The 21,754-nt window shown below is 41.8% G+C and overlaps 1 protein-coding gene across 2 annotated transcripts in view; it reads left to right on the top strand.

The window, feature by feature from the left end:
* The first annotated feature begins 1,619 nt into the window (after positions 1 to 1,619).
* VPS54 (vacuolar protein sorting 54 homolog (S. cerevisiae)) overlaps positions 1,620 to 21,754 on the top strand; it is a 42,024-nt gene continuing 21,889 nt past the window's right edge. Inside the window, exons 1-9 of one of the 2 annotated variants that reach the window (XM_009884984.1) lie at positions 1,620 to 1,781; positions 2,535 to 2,776; positions 4,191 to 4,269; positions 7,210 to 7,244; positions 8,571 to 8,702; positions 11,430 to 11,815; positions 16,426 to 16,552; positions 17,600 to 17,707; positions 21,249 to 21,304. In XM_009884984.1, coding sequence (XP_009883286.1) covers positions 1,646 to 1,781; positions 2,535 to 2,776; positions 4,191 to 4,269; positions 7,210 to 7,244; positions 8,571 to 8,702; positions 11,430 to 11,815; positions 16,426 to 16,552; positions 17,600 to 17,707; positions 21,249 to 21,304 — 1,301 coding nt within the window. In that variant the 5' untranslated portion in view covers positions 1,620 to 1,645. The remainder of the gene's footprint in view (positions 1,782 to 2,534; positions 2,777 to 4,190; positions 4,270 to 7,209; positions 7,245 to 8,570; positions 8,703 to 11,429; positions 11,816 to 16,425; positions 16,553 to 17,599; positions 17,708 to 21,248; positions 21,305 to 21,754) is intronic. The other variant, XM_009884992.1, reaches the window with a different exon arrangement.

A 21,754-nucleotide genomic window follows, 5' to 3' on the forward strand; every position in this document is an offset into this window, starting at 1 on the left:
TTCTGACTACTGCCAGGTTTCCATTAGTGCTCCCATTCTCTTATCTCCACTAGTACGCTTTTTTAGTATAAGAAAGAAGGGAATCCCCTCCCAAGAACACTCGGGAGACACATTTTTTGGTCCTTGTGCAGCGTTTTTAGAAAGGGTTCTGCTGGTCTGTTTTCACCCCTTTTAAGAGTCACTTTTAAAAATTACAGTGGGAACGCATTATCCTCCTTGTCTTGCTGCCTTGTCGGATAGAAAGGGAGCGAGGCAAGCGCACATCGGGAATGGTACCCAACAGACAGAGTTTTGGCCAGAGTACGTGTTTGTTAGTCATTATGGGGCCGTTTGTTGGGAGGCTCTATTCGAGCTGTACGTATCTTAACTCGTCTTTAGGATTGTTTTGTAGGACACTTCCAAGCGTGTTTAGAAAGTCAAGCTTTATTTTTTTTTTTTTTTTTCTTCTCTTCCAAATGAGATTTTCTGTAATATATGTGATGCTGTTAGAAGTTGACACGGTGACGTACAGTCATCCCTTGGTGCCTTCTTCAGCGGTTGAAGATAAAATAGGCCTTTTATCTTTTTGTGCTCCTTCGCAGGTTAGTAAGTAATTTAGGTGTCCCTTAAGGGTTGGTAGTTAAACGCTAAGATCTTGCTAGATGTGTTTGTTTCTCCTTAAAGGCGAGGATTCAGATCGGTCCCTTTGAACGGGCACTCTTTGAGCTGTACGTTATGGGGATGTTTTAATAAACTCTCAGACCTCTAATAGTTCTGCAGTTTACTACTGACTCAACCAGTACTTTGATGGAAATGCGGCTTTGTTTGCAGATGGAAAGAACTCACGATGTTGTTCAGCCCTCGTGTAAAATTGTTAAGGCTGTTTATTTTCAATTTGGGAGCCCAAAAATTCAGCTGAAAATTAGCGGGACTTTCCGTACTCCAGAGCTTTTTGATCTGTGTTTTAATTGTCTTCTCTCTGCAAATGTGTTTTACGTTGAAATAAACTATAGCTTCCTTTACTAGACCGCCACGAAAAGTTGAATTGCCAGTTTTCCTGATTCACGTGATAAAAGATGTCCATGTTCTATGCTTAGTACGTGCTCATGCTTTTCTGATACGCGCTCATGCTTTTCTGATACGCGTGGGATGCTCCTATGCTTCAGATTCTGCTTCATCTGAACTGTGCTAATGATTTCAATTACTGTAAATAATTAATGATACATTGTATCTGTGGGTAGCTGTTGCTGGGCTCGGCTGAATCACCAACGCCGGTTGCAGAGCTCCTCCTTTGGAGAAAACCGAATGTTCCACTGTGAATGTGTGCAATAGTTATGGCAATAGAAAGGCAGAAGTGTTTGAAAGACTGTATTTTTGTTGCTGTTGAAGTATGATTTTATTGGTGCTGTGTGCAAGAACAAGCTATTCTCCAACCCTAGAGGTGGGGGGGGAAACAGACGATGAAGTTACCTTCTGCCTCTTGTTTTTGTGTTTAAAATAAACTTTCCCCTGTTGCTTTTGAAATGTGTCAGTTAGTGTTGCAGTTAACAAGATACTATTTAGCTGATAGTGACGTTGTTTTGATACAGTCCTTAACCAGGAGTATATTAAAGCCTTGATATCTATTTTTTCTTATTTAGCTTTTATCAAGTGGTGATTTTATGCAATGGCATCAAGCCACAGTTCTTCACCAGTGCCTCAGTCAACCAGCAGTGATGCTTTCTTTAAAAAGGAAATGGATGCCACAAAGCGTTTCCGACCTGTGCAGTCGCTGCCTGATGTGTGTCCCAAGGAACCTACAGGTAATGTCGGTGTCAAGGAGAGCGAAAACGCAGTTAAATTTGCTAAGCCGTTTACAATTGTTCAGTCAAATTTTCTCGTATACTGGGCTCAGTGCGCGAAGCCACAGTCTTATTTCAAAGTATGCTGTAATTCTGCTTTATACCACCCAGTGTCCCTTTGGAGCAATGGGAGAGCCTTCCTTTTTTTTACAGCTTCCTTTTAGATGTCTGCGTTATAGATGGGATGTTGCTTGTGTGATTCCACATTATAGCTATCATCCGTACTACGTGCAAGAAGAGGGTATATTCTGTCAGAGCCTGTAACAGACCTGTCCGGCGTGCTTGGAGTCGGTCTGCATTACTCCTGTGAAACTAAAGCTTAGTTTATAAAAAGGAGTAGGTGGGATAGGATCTTAAGAATTACAAAATATAATGCTAATGATTTCCAGCTGTCATTCCGATCGAGTTCAGATTATTAAAAAAGTGTTTGTGGTTGGAATTTTTTTTTTCTCTTCAGTAGAAGCTAATATTGTTGAGCTAAATATACTTAACGAGTGTGAATACACCACTGTGTTAAAAACTTTTGTTGGTTAATCTGATAGAAAAAACGCAAGTTAAACTGTTGCAGAAAGAAAATGTCGTGTGTCTTTTGCACAGATAGTTCTAATGCACTGTGTAACTGTGAAAACATGGTTTGCTTAAAAACCGCATTTCAGCAAACGTACAACTTTCAGTTTCTCACCTTAACAAACTGTCTTGTCTTTTGTGCTGCAGGCGATCCCAATAATTTATGTGACAGCCCATCTCTGGTCGCGGATCAGCACAGATGGACTATTTATCATTCCAAAGTCAATCTCCCAGCAGCACTAAATGATCCTAGGTTAGCAAAAAGGGAATCTGATTTCTTTACAAAAACATGGGGAGTGGACTTTGTGGACACTGAAGTCACGCCTTCATTCTACCTCCCACAGATCACCAAGGAACATTTTGCATTATACCAACAGGAAATCACTCCGGTAAGAACCCCAAATTAGACACGTGTAGTATTAGGGGCCAGAAAGAGATTTGAGATCCTTTTTCTAATTAGAGGTTGTCCCTGGTAGTAGTCCGTCATACAGTTGGCTGATAATTAATTTGCTCTTCAGTGCTTGTTGACTGTTCATTAGGCATTTCTTGGTTTATAATCTCAGTATTTGTAGTGTGGAAAATGCCGTCTAAATTCTCTCTAGGCAATTTCATATGGTTTTTTTCTTTTGTATTTCTGAATACTGAGCTCTGCACTTACAGTTTGTATTTATTCTTTCTGATTATTAATCCTTTTTCTGTAAGGATTGTTTAATGACTGAGCTCTACAGTGCAATTTTCAGACCTTTGGATCAAATATAAAACATGACTATGTGCTGCAAGGATTGGAGATATTTTTTAAGAGTCTTTAATTTAAACATTTATACGTGAAGTTCTTAAACTATAAATAGGTCTATTATCTTGACGATTTCTTTTGTAACAGGAAAGTTTAAGCTACATCTAAGGACACCAGGACCAGTAGGAGACTTCTACAAACTTTAAATACAGGTGGCAGTAAGTATGTAGTATTCTTCTTTTGTTTTTTTTAAGTGAAAGAACATGTAGAAGTCTCCCACTGTTTTCTGCTTCCTTGGTTTGTAACTTTCTTATTATTTTTTTGCTAGTGCAAAATTAACTGCGGGAAGTGTTACTTGTGTAAATTGTAGTTAAAATATGTGAACTATTGCCATTAGGTCACACATTCAACATTTAAAACGTTTAAGAGCTCATGCGTTAAAATTAGGGTGTAATGCAGTGACTGCTAAATGAAAGAAGATTTTGGGAAGAGGGAACTGACCCACAGTGTAGCTTCTAGCAGAGATCTGGCTAACGTTGTTGTCCTTTAAAAACGTAGTTTCTCACCACTGTGGTCTCTGGTATTGTTTACACCTGTAGATAAAACTTGAAGCTCAGCATGACAAAACAAGATACATGGTTTCAGCAAGGTACTCATTAGTAAGACGTGGAAGCAATTTCTACTTTGATCCGATTTAATTTTGCAATGGAGAAGCATTCATTATGTGTTAGCGTGATTTCTGGCTTAGCACATAAATGTTTGGATATGTAATTACAGTCGAGCTGTGGTTCTGTCTCATTATGTAGAGAAGTTATTATACCTCTTCAGTAACTTTTGTGTTCATTTTCTCTTGAGATGTAAAGATACAGGAAAAAAAAAACATAACTGACTACAGGTTGAAATTTTTGGTACCTTTCACCTTTTAAGAGGAAAAAAAATACTGTTGTGAACTTGTCTGAATTATTTGGTGTAACGCAGTCATGTTTCACTGAAAATGTTCTGTTTCAAAGAAAAACTTTTTTTTTTTTTAAGCCTCAGAATAATTCTTTCACATATTTTCTCTTTTGCAGAGAGAGAAGGTTCATGAAAGATGCAAGAATATTTGTACTCCTAAAGATACCTTCGACAGGACTCTATTACACACCCACGGTACAGTCAAAGCCTTCCTTTAGTCATTAAAAAGTAATTTCTTCTGTATCAGTATGCTATATAGCATTCAATAATGAATGCTATAACCTACTGATCATCTCCTTTACTTGCTGGAGGGCTTCATGTGCAGTAATAGCAGCTGATGATTTCTTTGTAACAATAATTGAAAACCCAGACATGGTTGACTAGAAGTATTCATGACCACTGCTGATGTTTTATAGCTCAAAATGCTTGTGATACCTGCTCTTGAACTTTTCCGTGGTATGTTTGCATGGGTGGCAGGTCGTTATGTGCCTGGCAGTGTTTTCTTTTAACTTCCTTGTATTTAAGATCTGTTGAAACTGTTGTATTAAATTTCTGGCAGCTCTTGACTTTGCAATGAGAAATGGCAGCGCTGGGCCATTTCGGTCTTTCTGCCATGAGAATCATGGAACAGCTGAGGTGGGAAGTGACAACTCAAGATGGTCTAATCCAAACCACCTGCTCAAGCAGGGTCACCTACGGGAGGACAGTGGTCCAGTTGGGTTTTGAATTTATCCATGGATGGAGATCACGCAACCTTTCTGGGCAATCTATTTCAGTGCTTGACCACCCTCACAGTAAAAGTATTTCCTTAGGTTCAGATGGAATTCTTCATGTATCGGGTTCTGCCCATTGCCTCTTGTCCTGTCAGCGGGCACCACTGAGAAGAGCCTCCTCTGCCTTCTTTACACCTTGTCATCAGATGTTTAAAAACATGAGTTTTTCCAGGCTGAACAGTCTCAGCCTCTCCTCCTCCTGCCCCCGTCTCTTAATCATCTTTGTGGCCTTTCACTGGACTCACTTGAGTATGTCTACATCTGTCTTGTACTGGGGAGCTCAGAACTGGGCACGCTCTTCGTCTCACCAGTGCTGGGTGGAGAGGGAGGATCACCTTCCCTCAACCTGCTGGCAGTGCTCTGCCTAATGCAGCCCAGGACCCTTTACTGGTCTGTTGTCTGCCAGGACCCCAGGTCCCTCTCTGCAGGGATGCTTTCTAGCCCCGAGACCCCGAGCGTGTAACGGTGCCTGGGGTTAATCCTCTCCAGGTGCAGGACTTTGCCTTTTCCTGTGTTGAACCTCATGAAGTTCCACTCTAGCTAGTTCTCTGCTTAGTAGTTTTCTGATTACTGTCTGCAGCTGTAAGCAAGGCTGAATTTCAAGATTTTATGGAAATAGTTCAGCTGATGTGAAACTGGACAAAGGAAGGCAAGAGGTAAAATGAACAAAAAAAAAAAAGAGAAGAAACACTCATAACCTGGAGAAAGCTTTTAATATATAATTTATTTTATTTTCTCAAAATTTTTAGCATAAAAGTGTTCATTTGCCAATCACTGTTTAATCAGGCTTGTCTATATCAATGTCTACAGGTAATGCGGGAAGAAGCATTCGGTGGTTTACTGCTTTTGATCATGTTCTTTCAACCGGCTTTCTTCCTCCTTGTCCGTGCAAAAGGAGGCCCATCTGTAGGGTTTCTCTCTGATTGGCGTTGGTTTGGAATAGCTGTTCCTGAATGAGTCCGTTTGTGGAGTATGCTGCAAACTAAAAGTTCCTTCTTCAGGCTTAGCTTAATCCATTTTGAAAGAGCCTTCTGTTTTTAAAAAGAAAAAATTACTGTGTCACCGAAGTAACTGGGAGCTCCTTGCGTAGATGGACAGTCCTAGTAGAAGCACCATTTGGTAAACAGAAACTCTTTATTTTCTGCAATTTCTTTTGTTAGCGTTGCCTGTCTTTCTCGAACTCCAGCCCACAAGACTTGGCCTTTCACTGCCGTAGCAGTTGGTCTGTCCAAAGACTGAGGACAGCAGGATGATTCCCAGGTTTCCTTTTGTATTTCAGTACAAATAAAGTAAGAAACAAATCAAGTAAGAACTAAAGAGGTGAGAGAAATATGGGAGGTAATGCTTATGTAGTGCTTACCGTGTTTGTCAGGGACGAATAGACTGTCCAGCTGAGGTATGGGCTTGTTGCTTTTAAATTCCTCACCTTTTTTTGGCCTCTGATATGCTCCCTCTTCATAATGCACGTGAAGTTAGTGAGTAGGGGAAGAAAAGGGGATTTTGGTTGAACCTTAAGTGTCTCGATTTGCCTTTTCTTCAAGTTCTGCTGGGGTACACCGATGCACCTCCTTTCCCAGCGCAACTCGCTCCCCCTCTGCATTTGTCAGGTCACCGTACTTCAAGGGAAGGGCTGCTCCTGTGCTACTTGCTCAGCGTGCTTGGGACTCTGTCCTGGGCCCTCGTTCATCCTTCTTGCCCGCCTTTGTGCATCCGTCCTCCATGTGCTGCGCAGAAGTGATTATATGGGCAGGTTCAGTCTGGAACATTAAAATTGGGGTGACGTTAGAGGGACCTTTTGCTGCCCCTTGCCAGTCGATTGAGCAGTGCATTAAGGAATGTGAAGTGCTAAGTAGATTGCTTTGTATGACTTAACATTTTCGCTGTCAAAGCAGCTAAATGCGAGCACCTTTGAATACTCTGAGCATGAGACCTAAACTATGGAGGACAGCAGAGAGTTTCAACGAATTGGAATATTTCAGGTTGGAAGGGACTTCAGAAGGTCTTTACTGCAACTGCCATCTCAAAGCCAGTTCAGGCTTTGAGGTCAGGCCAAGCCGCTGAGGGCTTTATCCAGGCGGGCCTTGAAAACCTTCAAGGATGGAGAGCCTCCATCCTTGCCCTCTGGGCAGCCTGCTCCAATGCTTGATTGTCCTCACGCTGAAAAAGGTTTCTCTCGTGTTCAGTCAGAATGTTTCGTTTCTATTCATAACCACTGTTCCCTGTCCACCCACCCTGGCCACCCCCTGCGAGGAACCTGGCAGCGTTGTCTTGAAAACCTCCTCGTAGGGTTTAATAGTGTTCAAGGTAATTGTTTTCCATTGTTTCCTCATGAATGACTGCTTGTATTTTGTTTAATTTTTAGATAAATCCAGGACAGATCTGGAACAAGTACCTAAGGTATGGTTCCTGGGCACTCTGAGCCTTTATAAGGATTTTTCATGTGTAGTCTTGAATATATGAATGTACTCTCTTCTTCGTAGAAATTTTTTCTGAGCTGGTTCTCAGGAGGATCTGCAATTCTCAGAATTTAAGAAGACTATGAGAACAATCTGCTTTTTCTTTTTTTTTTTTTTGTTGTTGTTTCCCATGGTCTTGATTTTTCTCTTACTTAAAGTAGAATACAAGTCCCGTTATTTTTTTTTTTTTTTCAACTTTGATAGTTAAAACCTCAGGGCTGGGCAAAATTAGCCACTCTGTGTTCTAGGAGGAAAGGGAAACTGAAGTTTGATAGAAGCTTGAATATGGCATAGTGTACAACTTAGCATTAGGTTTAACTCCTTGAATCCTTGAGCAAAGCCCTCTTGCACACATGCCTGCAGCGTATATGATGTGGGTTTTTTTCTGACGGGTTGACGAAAGGCACAACTCGAGATTCCATTTCAGTTTGAATAATTTTTTTTCTGGGTACGTTAAGAAGTCAGAGTGTTAATATGGGTCAGAAAAAGGCCAGTCGTTGAGGCTGTTACTTGAATTGCTGTCACTGCAATGTTTAAAGTCCAGGAAACAAGAATGTTTGCGTGTGGTGTGATGCTATAGTCTACGTTGAACCTTTTAAAATTACACTTCATAAATACAGGAAAAAGGGTACTACTGTCTGCCTAGAAGCTTGTACCAGTTTTGTTGAGTAAAAATAATGTTATCAGAGAGAATTGTAGATTAATAGTTCTCCGAGATGCGTAGTTAGTGTATGTTACGTGTTACTCTTTCTGGGACACGTGTGCTGCATTGTGCTGAAGGAGATCGGCCTGAGGCTCTGTCCCCTCCCAGGCGACGCTTGCTGCACCCTGACAGCTGGCTGGGTCCCCACTCTGGTAGAAACCATGGCCCCAGAAACGAACACATCAGCAGTAGGATGCCCCTGCTATTGAAGAACGTTTGCTCCCAGCCTTTAGAGGACCCACCTGCAGTTTAACGCTGCCTGCGTTTTCACGCTCAGGATGTTTAGATCAGCTTGGGTGCTTGAGAACCTATGTCATTTTGGAGCTGTGCCTTCCACTTTTAGGAAGATAGGATTTTGTCAGATCACATAAGCTTTTAAGGTGGAAAGTAAATTGGTTGTAAGGTCTGGAATAAATTTGTTTGCCTGGATAAATGAAAATTTGCTTTTTGAAAATCAACAAACAAGGTCCCTGTTAGCCTCATGAGACGGGAGGCGTGTTTAACTGGGGAGGAAAATGTAGGGGTGAGGGAGGTGCATTTATTTCTTTTGTTCTTCTGTTTCAGATTTTTATGAAACCAGATTTTGCCTTGGAAGATTCCTTAACGTTTAACGCCGTTTTACCATGGTCTCATTTTAGTACTGCTGGTGGAAAAGGAAATCGTGATGCAGCTTCCTCCAAGTTACTTCAAGAAAAGGTACCACTTTGATACAAGATGTCGCTATCCGTCGCAGCTGTTCCTTATTACAAAGAAACTCCATTGCTGCTCTTCTGTGCTGTTTGTTGAGACATCGCTGTCGTGGGCTTTGGTATCTCTCGTTTTACATCAGGCTGCAGATTGCCCGTAAACAATGCAGGAAGCATCTTAATGAAAGAGAACTCTTTCCCCTCCCCCCGCTAAATAAATCTGTCTGTCAAATCTGGAACAGAAGAATCTGTATATGGTGTAATAACTGGCTCTTCATGACTGCTAAAACTTAGTGAAGCAGGTATATATTGAGAGCTTCAGAGATGTGGAGCTGTTTGTTAGGGAGGAAGAGCAATTCTATGAGAAGGGCGAGTTAAAGGTTGTACGCTGTTTAAGACTTGCTTTCTCACATCTCAGGAAAACTCCTCATTCGAGGCACTATGGTTTCTGTGCTTAAAGAAATACTAAATCCGAAGGTTTTTGTATGTCAGGAGCCTCCCCTTACCTTTTGTTGTCATGTCATCAGCGCTGATCCATTTTTGCGTTTCACAAAGGACTTGAGCGCATCGGAGAGCATGAAAGCACAGCTGTTTCTTTCACGTTGGAAGCAGAAGTCTTTACTTGGTCTTTTTATTTTTTTTTTTTGTTAGTTATGTAGTCATACTGTAGAAAATCCCATAATGAATCATTTTTATGATACAAATACCCATGAAATGCTTATAGAAACTCTACATAATTTTGGAGTCTGTTTTCTAACTTTAATTTTCCCTCCTATTTAACTTACTAAAGCTTCTGGGAGGGGGAAGAAAAGAAGAAGAAAGCAAAAAAAAGTAGTAGTGAGGTGCCTTAAGAAAAAGTAACATGAGATCTTCTGGAAGATGTTTCCAAATTTCCAGGAGTTAGTCTTCTCTCCCTCCAGGTCAGGAGGAAGAGACAGGCATTGCTGGAGGCTATCTTGTTCCTTCATTGGGTTGTCCTCCACATCTAAAGTTGGAGGAATGCTGCTTTGGAGGGTTTTTTTTGTGGCAGTTGCTGTCTGAAGATGAAAAAGCAGTGTCTGGCACGTGCTTTAAAATCGCAAAGTGAGCCTGGCAGCAGCAGGGTGGAGGCTCAGCATGGACTTTGAGCGAAGGAGACCCAGAGCCCTCTCCGATGCAGTGGAGTGAAAATAAGGCTTTGAATAGCCGTGAGCCGCACTTCTTCGGAGGAGGGGGTACAAATGCCTGAAGAGTATAAAACAGTTCTGTTGCCTCCAAAGCCACGTGACTGATAAACAAATTATTACACTGCTTCATGTTACTGAAATGGGCCGAATTTTTTTGTTTTACTTTTTAAAGGCTCTGAACTGCATGAGGTTTACACTTACCATGTGGAAATAGGCACCCTGCTGTCATAATTATCCTTAGCTCCAGGCACTATTTTTCAACAGGTTTTGGAAAAATCTGCCTTAAGCACACATACTTAGGCTATTAGTGCTTTTGGACTGCTGCTGATCTACTTGAGCAACTTCTCCTTGACGTTTTTTCCCTCCTTACCTCCTTCCATGTCTTACCCTACATTGGAACTGTAAGCTCTTTGAGGAAGGTTCTATCATTTTGTACCGTTTGTTCTACCTCGCTTAGCATAGTGAAGGGACCTGGGGCATCTGGTTGCTACAATCACATAAATAAATGATCATCATAACCCTTTCGCTGATCCCTGTGTCACAGTCTGTCTCAGCTTTTCCTGTGGGCCAGGTGTGTCACAGCTGTTTGGTGGAGGATGTTGTTGATTAAACGTATTACAAAAAAAGACGGGTTTGCATATTGTATAAATCCCCGGTGTTAAATACATGCAGGGTGAAAATAACTATTAAGAAGGAAACATTCTCCAGCTGATTTTCTTTCCATCTCTGGATGGGCCTTTTGAAATTCAGCATGAGGTTGGAGTGCTTGGCACCTCTTAGAAACCAGGTCATCTGAGTATTAGCATTCAGATGAGCATCCTAATGCCTCAGTCCTTGGAGTTTGCATATCCAGCATAAGCCAGAATGCAGAGCTTTTACAACTCAAATAATCAGGCCAACCCAGTGGTCTGGTAACTGTTTGACGTAGAGAATTTGAATTTCAGGTTCTAAACATGTAAGGCATGCTCTGTCTCTGGGAACCCTACAGTGCCAGCGCACGTGAAATATGTTTAATAAGAACTCCAACTGGTTGGCAAAAAACAACCGCAGCCAGAGATATCCTGAGGATTTTTCTACAACGCAGATGCTACAGCCTTTTAAACGAACAGAGCCATTCCAAAGCCACGTCATCAAGTATAGTCAGGCTGCGTCTTTACCGGCTTCAGTCACCCGAAGTACATTGTTTATTTATGTGTGTTTACTGTTCTTACTTGCCAGTATCCAGAGCTGTCTCCTGGTTAGTAGCCATATTCCAACGGTGCTGGTGTGCAACCACGTAGTACAAAAGCTTAGGTATTTTAAAATTATTTGCTTTTCTAATTTGTAATTTTCAAGCAGGGGAGGCATCAAGTCAGCCTTCCCAAAGTGATTTTGAGCTCATTTAAAAAACAAATGATCAGACCACAATGGGTAGTTATTTGCTTGCTAATCTGACAAAGGGTTTTAATTTTTATTAGCAGAATTTCCTCATGACACAATAAGACAAACACCCTGAAAGTGTATTTGCATGGTGGTAAACTTGCCGAGTCATAACAGCACTGTTTGTTTTTTCTTCTCCCTCCTCTTTCTAGCTGAGCCATTATCTGGACATTGTGGAAGTCAATATTGCTCATCAGATTTCTCTGCGCTCAGAAGCATTTTTTCATGCAATGACCTCTCAGCATGAGTTGCAGGACTACCTCAGGAAAACCTCCCAGGCTGTAAAATTACTTAGAGAGAAAATCTCCAAAATTGATAAAGTAATGTGTGAAGGATCGCTTCGTGTTTTAAGACTGTCGCTCACCAGAAATAACTGTATAAAAGCATACAATAAACTGAAGTTAATGGCTACTGTACACCAAACTCAGCCCACGGTACAGTTGCTGCTATCCACTTCTGAGTTTGTTGGAGCTTTGGACTTGATAGCAACAACGCAGGAGGTGTTACAGCAAGAGCTTCAAGGCATTCACAGTTTCCGGTAGGTAACCATCTAGGAAATTAAAAAAGTGCAGCAAGAGCTATGTGTGTTGAGCACGTTATGGCGGCTGGAGGAGTTTCCTTTACCTTTGTTTGTTCATTCTTAGTACAAAAGGTACAAAATGTAAGTGTGGCATAACCAGCGTGACTAATGGAAGTGCCAGAGATAAAAATTCCTCCCCCCCCCCCCAAAAAAAAAAACATTAACATCTGGATGCATTGTACTCCATTCTTGTCTACGAGTGGTTTAGGGGTGCAGAGATGAGAGCTGAGCAGCGGCTGGACCTTCGTCTTGCAGGTCTTGTAGCCCACAGCTGTGAGATGGTTTCCAAGTGGTGGTCTGCAATCCCCATAGATGCAGCACCTCAGAGATACAGCTCTCGCCACACAGCTCCACTCCGGGCCACCGTCTTTAGCGACGGACCGAGGCACGTGGTGGTACAGGAATACGCACGGACCGTGTGTTGAGTAGATCAACCTCCAGCCTGTGCTTGTGCTGGAAGCAGCTTGGCGAGCAAAAACCAGTGCAGAGCCATCAAACCACGGCTCAAAATGCGGGCTGAGGTTGACAGCTGGTCAGATGGGACACGTTCAGCCACGTCTGCTCTCGTGGAGAGCTGTATTTACGGTGGCCAAGGGGTGCTTCCTCTTGCTGCATCCGACTGAGGAAAATCCAGTTCGGTGAGCTGCTGAAGTTGGGAAGGGAAAAAACAGTGGGAAGGTACTGCCCAAGCTGCCACTGCTACTGGGTTTTTTTTCCACCTGTGTTTGGTACAGTGGTGTGGATTAGTGAGTCCAAAGTCCCATACTGGGTTGCTTCTGTTAACAGTGGACGTTTAGAACTCCACTTGGGAGATGCCACTGCACTGGGCAAGGTCCTCTGTGATATGCAAAAATATTACTACAGTAAAATCCTTTTAGCTGCTGTAAAATAAGCTGTTGTAATGGTCATATACAGGGTAAAAGTGTCGTATGCAGAGCTGCCAATGTGGTACGATGCTGGCGGAAGCAGTGTGTGTTAAATCAGCTCTGAAACTCCCATCAGCCAGTTGAGGAGCCGTACGCTTAGTTTTATAAGTCTGTGCTGGGGTGGTTTTTCATGTTTTGTTTAGAGGTTATGTGGTTCCTGCAACCTGCTGGTTCCCAGCTTGCGTAATAAAAACGTGGTTGTTCAATAACTGTAGTATGAATGTTCAGAACTTCATACGGTTCCTACTCTTCTCCGGCTGTTCAGATGAGCTCCTCATCGAACACCCCCTTCTAGCTGGTTTGGAAAAAGAGTAAAATTTTATGTAGAAAAGATCTCAGAAAAAGTCTTTTTTTTAAAAAAAAAAAAAGACATTAAAAATATTTTTTTTTAAAGAGCTAATAAACTATTGGGAGGAAAGTTGTTAGCAGCGGTTAGTCTTTTAGCTTAGATGGTCCATCTTCAGACATCTCAGTGCAGTTTCTTTCCTCTTTACTGTTCCTACTCTCAACCGCTTGATTATGGTGCACAGCCCTTGTCTGAGTCACGTTTCTATTTGCCTTGACGATAGCGAGCGTACTTCTACAACCCTGTGACAGCATCGCTCAGAATTAGTCATGTTTTGCAATCAGGTAACCTCCCTGCTACGTCAGCAGAGAGTGTGATTGTGGTGTCGTTGTCATTCGTATACGTGATGTCCCAAGAATGTGCCGTTGTTTTAAAATGACACTCAGATGCGGAACATACTTGCAGGGCAATATTCATCTTGTCTGTAAAAAGGGATTGCTGTGGATAACGCTCAGTTTGTTGGTTTGGTAGACTTAAAAATAGTGATGGGAGTGGGAAATGTCCCCTCTGCTTTAGATATTTAAAGGTTCAAAAAAGGTGAATTAAATGCAACCAAAGCTTTCATCCCCACCAGAGATGCGAGGGCAGTTGAGAAGCCCAATGCGGTTATTCCCATATCTCGCAGTGGCCTGGAGAAATAATGTGCCACGGAAAGATGGAGATCTTCATAAAACTTCTCGGTAGAATGTCGTGTTTTTAAAAAATAGATAAAATATATTTAAAAAAAAAAAACAAAAACAAAATTGATGCCATACACAAATACTTGAGCTTTTGCCAAGAAATGCCAAACGAATGTTCTTGCTTTGTTCTGAGCAAGGATGCCACAATTATCCAGCGAGTTAAATACCTGATTTATTTTCAGAAGAGATTAACTTCTAAATCAGTATCTCGTTTTTCTAAATTAGCATCCCCCCCCCCCCCCCCCCCCAAATAATTTGTGTCTTATTTTTTAAAAGAAACTTGATGATTTAGTGTTGTGCGTGGCAGCTTGTAGAATTTGCTTTTGAACAGACAGCTTTAAATTGAGTCATGTCAGAGAATCATTCAGTGTAAAGCAGCAAGAAAACTATTCAGATCATCCATATACAAAAAGTACTCTCCTCTTGTCATGATATACGTAGAAAAAAATCTAATTTGATTCTAGTTACAGCAGAAAATGAAAGCACCTTAATGGTGCTGTGAAGTAATAAATTGGTGTCTTTAATCTAGGTTAATATCCCCAGTGATTATAGATATCAGTCATAACTGTATGATTATTGCTTGTTACTGCTATAGGATCGAATTAAAGTTTTAGAGCTCTTTAACCTTTTCAAATTCATCTTTTTGATTTTACAAAAAAACCCCAAACTTACGTGTTAACTACATTACGAGTCTGTACTGCCACTTTTTAACATTGTTTTCACAATCCTTGTTGGGGCGATGGAGATCTGGTCATTTTTTTGCACAGGCATGCTGGCAAATCACGGACGCCTGGTAAAATAGTCTCATCGGTGTATTTTAAAAGAAATTTTACCCTGCAGCCATAATTTTACAGAAGAGAATTGTAGTATTCAGTCACTGAAAGGACCTCTTGTGTGACTGATACCTCTAAAGAGATCGTGGCCGAGGTGTTCTGCTGGAGTATGAGTTAAGGTTTGACTTATTCCTGCGTGTTTCAGGGTGGAGTGATTTCTTTGTTGTTGTTAGGGGCTAGAATATCTCGGGCGAAGTGGTGGCAGCAGGTTCTGGGAACTCTTGTTGGACGTATCCATACCTGATGTTTGAGAGAGTAGGTTGCGTTGTGTTTCGGCGTAGTTAAGCACAGTTACAGAAATAATTTGCCAAAGAGCATCTTTGTGCTTAGCTAAGTAAGAGCTTTTGTTTTGTGGGCGTTAGTCCTGCAGTAAGTTTTGCAGCTCGTCATTACATTGCAAATAATAATCTGGTTTGGGTTTGTTTTTTTTTTTCTGTTGAGTTTGTTTTGAAATGTCCGTGATGCAACTGGCTTGGATTTTTCTAGAGGCCGTTTTTGCTTTAATTAGATATTTGAAATGTGTCCTCTGTGTCCATTCCAGTCAGTTCTTCACCAACAATTTCAAAAGCAGACACATCCTTGCTCAACTTTAATTTTTATTTATTTATTTATTTTTAATTTGATCTGCTTCACTCGGATCCAGCAGGATTGATTCAGTTGAGCTCAGCCCTGGCCGTGGGGGCTTCTGTAGGGAGGAGCTACCCTGGCATCCTGCTTCCTCCCACCCTGGCACTGACTTTGCCCTACGTGGGCTGCGAGGCCAGATCCTGTGGGCTTCGCTTTGGTACAGCAGTGCTCCTCCGAGGGACCACCGGGATGTTTTTGCCCCTCTACGCAAGCTAACGGTCCAGCTACGCTAGCACTGAATTAAAGCCAGTGAGCCATGCAGGTTCATCCCTCCCCATTTCATATCCAGGTTTATCTAAAATAGCACAGCTCCTGTTAGTTCTCGTTGGCAAAGTGTCTTTTTTTCTTCTTTTTTTTTTAATAAAAAAAGAAAAAGCAGTCTGATTTTTACAGATATTTGGTGCTCTCGGCTGTTGGTGGAAGCTGGAAAGCCCGGAGTGTTTGGCATCTCTGAAATTCCCACTTTTAATTTTACCCTGCTAAAAGTTTCGCTAGCTGCACGACTTCTCAAGACTGGTTGACATTTCTGATGTGAGAAATTCCCTTGTGGTTCTGTATGGCAACAGCCTGCCAAATATGGTTTAAAATCTGCAGTACGTGGAAAAAATAATTTTAATTTAGAGTAGCATAAAAATGGCAAATTGGAAAACTCTTCTGTTTTCTCAGAAAGCCATCCCGTCGTGTAAAGCTATTACTATATCTCAGTCGTGTGAATTAAATCTGACCACATTAAAAGCTCAAACGTTTGAAGTGGAAGAAGTTGTGGACTGATGAGCAGAGGAACTGGACAAGCCAAAGAAGTATGCCTTCTTTTTAACACCTATATGTTGCCAGGCACTGAGTATTCTTGGTTCTGGTTCAGTTTGTTGGGAAGAGAGGTACTCAGCGCCTTCAAAATAGGAAAAAGAAAAAGCCCTACGTCCCGTTTTTACCCTCCATCAATATTCAAATCCATATGTTTTGCTGCAAGGTGATGGTGCCTCTGAAAAATGCATGGTTTCAGCTGCTCTAAGAAGTGAAAGATTTGAGCCCCCTATTAAGCCAGCGTTGATTGCATGGAAATTACCTGCCGGGTGGTTATTTTCTTCAACTGTGAACTAACGATTCGTTTTCAGGTTGATTATTGAGCTCATATCTCGATGGCTGTTTTTCTTAGGCATCTTGGCTCCCAGCTTTGTGAACTGGAAAAGCTGATAGATAAAATGATGATTGCAGAGTTTTCGACTTACGCTCGCAATGATTTAAATAGACCCCTAGAAGATGATTGCCAAATTCTAGAAGAGGTATGTCTGTTATTGAAATAAACTGTCTGATGAATATGTTTGCATCTTTAACGTACTTAATTAGCACCAACTAATTCACTCAGGTCCCTAGTAGCAACATAATTTTATACTATTTCTCTTCTCGTCCAACTCCTTCCCAACCCCCCCCTTTTTTTTTTGGTGCTTGATAAAATTAAATAATTGTAACTAAACTCATGGCACTGCAATCCAGTGCTACTTTTTTTTTTTTTTTTTCCAAAATAATCAGTTCTCTTTTCTCTGATTAAATGGATACTGAGTTCACTTCATGAACCTCAGCATGTAAATGGAAAAAAGCATGGACTGTCAGACCTACTTGACTGTAAAAATTCAATTTTGCAGAGAAAGCTGGGAGTTGCGTGTTCTCCTTCTGTCTCCCTATGCATTTATGGGTGCTTATATCAAGCATATGGTTGCCCTGAATACGTACTTCATTTGCAGTATGTATTCCTCATTCCTTTGAAGATTGTAAACTTCTGAAGATTAAGCTTTAGTGATTGCTTTCTAGCCAGGAAAATATTTTTCTGGATTTTGCCTGTAATTCCTCAGTAATTGCTAGACCCTATTAACTGTTTCGTCTTGTTACATCCGTGGGTTTCATGAAATACGGTGAATGGCAGTAGCACTTCAACATTCCCCTTCTGCCCCATAGTTTCTTCCCGCCTCCGTGCTGCGGCGTGATAGATTCTCCCTTGTGCTGGTGCAATTGTATTTAGTGGCATTCTCGCTCAGGGTAAGGAAACTCTTTAGAAATATCCATGTTTTTAAGCACAATTGGATGAGCACAGCTGAGGAACGGGCATGGAAGGGGCTGGGAGGAAGGGGCTACGTTAGCTGGCATTGCTACGGGATAATTAAAGGATGGCATTAGTCTCAAGGCGCTGAACTGATTTAAATCCTGTTCACCATGTGTTTGATACCCGGACTTTTTTACTGCTGTGCAATTTCTTAAAATTGCTTCGTGTCCTCACCTTGATATTTGTAGTGGTTTGGGTTTTTTATTTTCTTGGGTTTTTTTTTTCTTGATAGGAGAGACTTGTATCACTAGTATTTGGACTTTTAAAACAAAGAAAGCTAAATTTTTATGAAATATATGGAGACGAAATGATTATTACTGCAAAGAACATCATTAAACAGGTAAGCCAAACGCTTCTAATGTATCTGACAAGGTTGCCTCAGCCCTCACAAATTATTTTTGAAGTAGTTAAGAACAGCTCCAGTGAAGTTTTTCGGTGGCCGATGGTCTCTCATTTAGACCAGACACTAAGGACGTCCCGAAGTGCAGAAGTTTGCAGAAAAGGAAGGAGTAGGCAGTATAAGTACAGCAGATCACAACTTTCTCTGTAATTACCATTGTTCTGAATCCCCTGGTTTTAGCTTGGTTTTTCTTTTTTCGTTCTGTTAACACATAGCTTTCCCGAATAGTATAGTTGTCTCATAACACTCTTGTTTCAAAAAAAAAAAAAAACCAAAGAAATCCCACAAAACCAAAAAATCCCCCCACCCTGACGCTCCAAAAAACACCCCCCCCCAAGTTCTTGCTGTAAATACGTAAAAGAGAATCAAAAAACTTGCCAGTTGAAACAATCGAATTCCCAACAAATACTACAGAAGACACTGCTTGCCTGAATGTTAGCACAGACCCAGCGTAGGCACTTGACAAAAGGTTGGAAAACATCCTTGCATTTTTCTAAGAGAGCGAGGTGAAGTAATGAAGAAGGTAGAAGAAGTACTTGCCTGTAGAAGTTATTTAAAAACTGAATCCTTGTCCACATGGCTGTCGTTGTTTGCCATTTAGGGTAGCGTATCTGTCTTTTCAAACCAAAAACCTTTGTAGATAAAACCAGCTAAAACCAACAAATGAACAAGATTTAGGGGATTTCTTTGGGGAAAAACGCATGGAATATCGTGGACAGTAATATGATGGGGTTTGTTTGCAAACACAAACTCTAGACAGAATTTTGAGTGCGTTTGGTACTTTTAATTTTAGTCATCTTGTTTGTTTGCACGCTTATGCATATGCATAACATGTACCTGTTGGAGCGAGTCCAGAGGAGGCTACTAAGATGCTCTGAGGGCTGGAGCCCCTCTGCTGTGAGGAGAGGCTGAGAGAGTTGGGGGTGTTCAGCCTGGAGAAGAGAAGGCTCCGGAGACACCTTATTACGGCCTTTCGCTACCTAAAGAGGGCTTATAAGAAAACTGGAGAGGGACTTTTTAGCAGGGCCTGTTGTCATAGGACAAGGGGCAATGATTTTAAATTAAAAGAGGGTAGATTTAGACTAGATAAGAGGAAGAAATTTTTTTACAACGAGGGTCTTGAAACACTTGCCCAGCGAGGTGGTAGATGCCCCATCCCTGGGAACATTCCAGGCCAGGTTGGACGGGGCTCTGAGGAACCTGATCTAGTTGAAGATGTCCCTGCTCATGGCAGGGGGGCGTGGAGTAGATGGCCTTTAAAGGTCCCTTCCAACCTAAACTATTCTACCATTTTATGATATGGGGGAATATTGTGCAGGTTGTTTTTTTTTTTCCTCCCCTAAAGATACGTGATTATTTCAGGAGTTGTGTTCTGATGTGTCATGAGCCACCTCTGATTTATATCTTAAAGGCTGGATGGTAGGCAGGTGGTGGGTTGGCCAGCGGATCAAGACAGTCTCTCCTGTCCTCAGCATGCTGTTCACAGCTGTGTTGGGAACCAGGTTGGGAACCCAGCTTTTAAAAGTTTCGAGAATGATTATTGTCATCGTCATCATTATTATTGGGATTTTGTTTTAAGCCAGGTTGGCTCCCCCAATCCGCTCCACATCGCAGCCCCATGGTTCTGTCGAGCTGGTGGTGCTGGGTGGGTATAAATGACACTAGATGTTGCTAGAATTTGGCAGAATTTGAAGACAGCGGTGTGTGCGACCGCACAACCCCATCTTGTAAGGACTTGGCGATGACGCGAGCTCTTTCTCACTTGACCCCAATACAATTTAAATCACCTGAAAGCGATGGGCCATTGCCCTGCTGACGGTGGGAGTGAGCACTGCTTTCTAGTCGTGCTGTATTACTGTAAACTTAGAAAAACAAGAGCGTCCAGCTGCTCTGGGCCCTCACATGAGGTGTAACACTAAAAAAAAAAGGCGTGAATGAATAACACTAGGATGAAACTCATCCACCCGTCAGGCTTTGTTGGCTTTTCACTTGCCTGTGTGGGTAGTCATGAGGAGACTATTTTTTTTTCCCTTCAAATTACCTGTTTAGTTGGATAACAGGCGAGTGGTGCTCCCCGTTTTCCTGCTCATCCTTGCTAGTAAAGTGCTTTTCTCATTCTACTGGGAATATTTGCCTTTACGCTGGATTTTTCAGGTGTCGCCTCCGCTGAATAATAGACAAAAGTTAAATCGATGACCAATGTCAGTTTCTATTGGATAGGGAAAAATAGACAGGATCGGAGTATTGCTGTGTGGTTTGGGCAACACGTTTGCCTTGTGGCCTGTTGCCTCAACTCTTTTTCCTTAATAAAGGAGACTGTTTCCTCCCCACATCTCAGACGTGCTTCCTGTTCAAACGCATCGCTGGGCTGTTGGCGTCGGTATTTTAGTAGCTGCCAGGCAGGTGACAGAGCAGAGGTTTATAAGAGTAGTTTACAAGTTTATAAGCGTAGTTCAAGAACAAGGTGTGGTTTTTAAAAAAGCTTCTCTACCCACCACCGTTATTCAAAACGCAGGGGAAATCCACATAGCTTGAGGTGACGGCCCTCGGTCACCGTTTGGATTGTACCTATTCACTTAAAGGTGAGATGAGTTCACATGCTACTGACTCATTTGATCAGGTTATCAATTGGCATTTGGGAGAAACCCCCCTAATTCAGCCTGAATGGAGTTGATTTGTCCCTGGGGCTTAGAAGTAACGTGAAAAGAGATCAGCGAAATCGCTGTAAAACAATAGATGTGTTTGGAATGAAAATCGATTGTTCTGGAGACCTGAAGAAACCGGCCAGTTTTGTGCGTACCGGTTGAAGAGCACTTGTCCTCGGAGGAAAGGCCACAGCGTAGAAGTGCAGGTGCGGAGAAATTTAGGGACAGAGGCAGACCTCCAGGTGCCCTGGAGGTGAAGAGGACAGCCAGCCAGCGAACACCACGTCGGCTCGGAGAGCAGTTGAAACCGGGTCTGCCTTAACAGTTGAAAGCACGGGACTCTAGGTGTGTGCTTCCACGCTTCCCAGCTGCTCTTCCTTCCAGCGTAGGTTCCTTCCCAAGTCCTCTATTTGAAGCTGAAAAGGAAGCAAACCAACATTTTCCAAAGTCGGTCGCTTTGGAAAGGGGAAGAATACGGCTGCTATTTTTAAATACCTAAGCTGAGAGATGTTTTTGAACCGGTGCTTAGCATCCAGGCTTAGGAACGCACAACCCCTTGAGATGGAGCCAGTGTGCCCTCCGGAGCTTAGTACACAGTTGGGACAGTTTTGATCATCTGTATTTTGCAAATAGATGTTGGGGGTGGGGGGGGTGTTGGGGTTTTTTTGTTTGTTTGTTTTTAGAAAAACAAGTTGTTAAATGATACAAATGTCTTTCGTTTATTATTTTACTTTTCCTTATTTAACTAGAGGATTGTTGTGTATGTTATGAAAGCAGCAGTTAGAAGGAAGCTAAGATCTTTTGTTCTTTTGTTTTTTCCCTTTTAAATTTGACAGTGTGTGGTTAATACGGTATCGCAGATAGAAGAAATAGATACAGAAGTGGTTGTTAAGTAAGTATACAGCCAGATATTGGTTATTTTTGGTGGTGGGTGGGGATAGGAGAAGGATGCTTTTTAGCCTAGTTAAATTTACCGTTCTAATTTTTGTCTAAATTTCCCTGTAATTAAGGCTTATCCTTCTCTTTCACCTTAAGCTTCTGCTTCTGTCCACCTCTGTGAGAATATCGTATATTACCCTTCTCACTCGGATTCTAATGTTACCTTAAACTTACCTTTAAAATAAATACTAAAATTCTGTGAATCTCGCTGCATGAAGCATGAACTATAGGCATATATCTCTTAACTACTTTAAACCATTCTCCGTTGTCACAATCTGGGATTTTGTATTCAAATGTGTCGGTAGTTTCAGTACCTCCCTCATGAACTAAAGTAGGAGCTGACCAGAGAGGAGACCACACAGCTTCAGACCTAAGAAATGGGTCAGCAGACAGCTTCAGACAC

This window comes from Charadrius vociferus, unplaced genomic scaffold (genome assembly GCF_000708025.1).
Source record: "Charadrius vociferus isolate BGI_N301 unplaced genomic scaffold, ASM70802v2 scaffold740, whole genome shotgun sequence".
Lineage (NCBI taxonomy): Eukaryota > Metazoa > Chordata > Aves > Charadriiformes > Charadriidae > Charadrius > Charadrius vociferus.